Source organism: Cyprinodon variegatus, unplaced genomic scaffold (genome assembly GCF_000732505.1).
Source record: "Cyprinodon variegatus isolate N-32 unplaced genomic scaffold, C_variegatus-1.0 Scaffold255, whole genome shotgun sequence".
In the NCBI taxonomy this organism is placed as follows: domain Eukaryota; kingdom Metazoa; phylum Chordata; class Actinopteri; order Cyprinodontiformes; family Cyprinodontidae; genus Cyprinodon; species Cyprinodon variegatus.
This window is the reverse complement of record NW_015150708.1, coordinates 489,905-493,017: the sequence shown is the minus strand read 5'-3', so window position 1 is coordinate 493,017 and position 3,113 is coordinate 489,905. Positions and strand designations below refer to the sequence as shown.

General features: G+C 33.3%; 1 protein-coding gene across 1 annotated transcript in view; it reads right to left on the bottom strand.

Annotated features, from left to right (window-relative positions):
• Positions 1 to 579, bottom strand: part of irak4 (interleukin 1 receptor associated kinase 4) — a 10,030-nt gene extending 9,451 nt beyond the window's left edge. The window contains exons 1-2 of the mRNA XM_015382344.1: positions 237 to 579; positions 11 to 156 (exon numbers count right to left, since the gene is read on the bottom strand). Coding sequence (XP_015237830.1) covers positions 11 to 156; positions 237 to 397 — 307 coding nt within the window. The 5' untranslated portion in view covers positions 398 to 579. The remainder of the gene's footprint in view (positions 1 to 10; positions 157 to 236) is intronic.
• Positions 580 to 3,113: the final 2,534 nt, after the last annotated feature.

The following is a 3,113-nucleotide window of genomic DNA, read 5'->3' as shown; positions in this document are numbered from 1 at the left end:
ACATCCCTACCAGGCAGCAGGAGGCAGGCAGCAGCCAGTAAGCTGTGGCTCTTCAGAATATCCACCAGTTCTCCCACTGTGCAGTTACTGGTCCCCCAGTCGTTCAGCAGCTCCACGGTGGGACTCTTCCCCTGAGCTACAAGAGACTCAAACCTCCTACAAGCACAAGAAGAAAGCATTTGATAATATTCTGGAAACCTGTGAATGTGACATGCAGCTGATGTGAGATGACGCACCTAACGTGAAGCTGGGAGTACCGCTGCTCCCCGCTCGGCTTCCGTATGGAAACAATCACATCCTTCCACCTGTCCTGAGGGTCCAGGAAGTCGGACAGCTGACGCCGCAGACCGTAACTGATGTTGCGGACATAAGTAGCGGAAGTCAAAGAGCTGCTCATCCCGACAAACAATGTCTAATGATATCTACTGTCCGGTCATGTTGGTAAAAATCACCGACATATGAAAGGGAAATAAACTGGGGAAATAGCGCAGCTAAAAGCATATAAGCATTATACTATCATTGGGCTTTACAGTGAAAGGAAATGTGCTTTTCCAGTATTAAGCAACTTCCCCAGACGTCAGAAGGGCAGTCCCACTGACAGGCTCCACCTATGGTGCGGAAATACGAGAAAATAAATCCAAATCAGACAGGAACTAAAAAACAAAACAACAAACACACAAATGAAAATGTAACACTGTCGTTATGGATCATTAAGGTTCAATAAAAGCATATTTCCTTCCTACAATAACAACAGACAAGCTGTCATAAAAGAGAAGCGGAACCAGAAGGTAAACACGATACAATACTGCCCTCTAGTGGTAACAATTTGTAACTTCAAGCTGTCTTTTCAAATTTAACAATAATAAAAAAGAAATCTGTCTCTGAGAAAAGCAATGAAGCATATCTTATTGAAAAAAATGTATTCTTTTTTTTTCCTGCAGTCATATTTTAGTAAGTTTAAGGTGAGTTGTTTTTATTTTATTTATTTTTTCGGTACACTTGACTTTTCTATTTATGGACATCTGTGTGAATGGACAAAAGATGCAGAGCATCCATCATGGCATCATGTTCAGAAACAAATTCATCAGATGGAGAACAATTCTGTGGATTTACTTATGTTCATTTTCTGTTCCATTAACATAGTAATACACAATTACTTGTTTTGATAGCTCAGTAACAACAGAATATTACTTTAATTTGAAATTTTCAATGCTATTACTTATTTGTAAATAAGTTATAAGTTTGATAAAATGCAAGTAAATTACATATTTCTAAATACCAGGTCTTGTCAATTATGAGGTGATAGCAACTAAAAAGAAAACACTGACTTTCAAACCAATAATTGCTAATAGTTTGACACCTTAAAAATGTATTCCAGGAAATCATACATGGGAAAAATTCGACGATCCAATGCTTATATATATATATATATATATATATATATATATATATATATATATATATATATATATATATCTGTCATCCTGCCTGTTTAATTGTTCTCGGTAAAGTTCACTGACAAACGCTGGTTTGTCTACATTATTCTCAGACCACAGGCCTGTTTGAGAGAAGTCAAAGTGTGTAAACTACAATACTTTGTTCAGGGATACTAAAATGGTCAAACATGAGTTAGTCCCAATAAAAAAGGATAGGAAAAGTGGACTCTTATATCATATATCATCATATATCATATAACGGTGCTGCAAAGAATCTGCATTGAGTGTAGAATGATTTAGTTGAGATTTGATTGGCTTTGGTATTTAAGATATCCAAGCAGAGTTAAGTAATGGAGTTCAGATTTCTTAAAAAAGGAACAAAAAAGAAATATCTGTTTAATTTAATGCAACGTTACTGCAAAACAGGCACCTACATCAGCAATTTTATTATCTCATCCTCAGCTAGACATTAAAAAATACAAAAGTAACACAACTAATGAAAAGAAATTCATAAACAAATTCAATAATTCTAATCCCTTTATGTTAGGCAGAACTTTTTTTTTTTCATTCATATAGATATTTAATTAAGAGCATACAAAAAAATCTTACTACCCCACTTAAGTTTTATATTTGAATATTTATATTTATATCTAATATCTATTTTATTATGTAATAAAAACGTATCTTATATAAAGTCCATGGAAGGATTTGAGTTATTTTATAACAGAGTGTTTACATTTTGATATTTTCTTTTACTTGAAATTACCAAAGCATAATTGCTGTCAGTAAAAATTATTACATATGTAAATACAGTTGTGCTTCAAGGTTTACATACCCTCTCATTAAGACAAAATGATAAATTCACATTAGTAATTCAAATAACACAAAACTGAAAAAATAATAATAAATAAAGAAAATACTAAGTGATATTTTAGTATAATAGAATATTGATTTTGATTTTTTTGTTTAAAAGATAAGTAAAAAAACCCAAAATCTCCATGACGAATGAAAGGATTATAAACATTGAAACTACATACCTGTCAATAGGTGCAGAAGTCTGACTGAACATTTCCTGAACGTCACGGAAAACACCTGATTTCAATAATCGCCTCAAAGTGTTGCTTAATAAAAGTATAGTTCAGGAGCTCCATCAGGCTTGATTACTTGTTTTATTTACGGTATTAATATCATGATTTCCATTTTTTAAATAATTTCTTTTCATTAGTTTTGTCAATTTCAATTTATTTTAATGGCAGATGTTTTTTTTCTGTCTTTAATTGGAGGGTACTGAAACTTTCCAGCACAAATCTGCGCTTGGGGGAATGCTGAACGTAGGAAAAAGAAACATCTAACACCAAGAGTTAAAGGATTTATTAGCTGTATGAGGCGACAACACATGCTAAAACAATTAGTCACATTTTCACATATATCTTGGTGTTTTTTTTACATTTATCATCCGGTGAGCAACATAATTGTGTGACAGTGATGAATGATTCTTATAACAAAAGTCCAGGCTCAAGACAGTAACAGTAACATCCATCATGATAACAGCCTTTTAGTATAATAAAAGCAACATTTTTTTCTGTCATTACTGGATTTTCTTTCCTCCAGTCAAGGTGTGTGCATGGACATTTAGATCAGGCATGAAAAAGCCACTTTCCTCATGATTAAATCAAT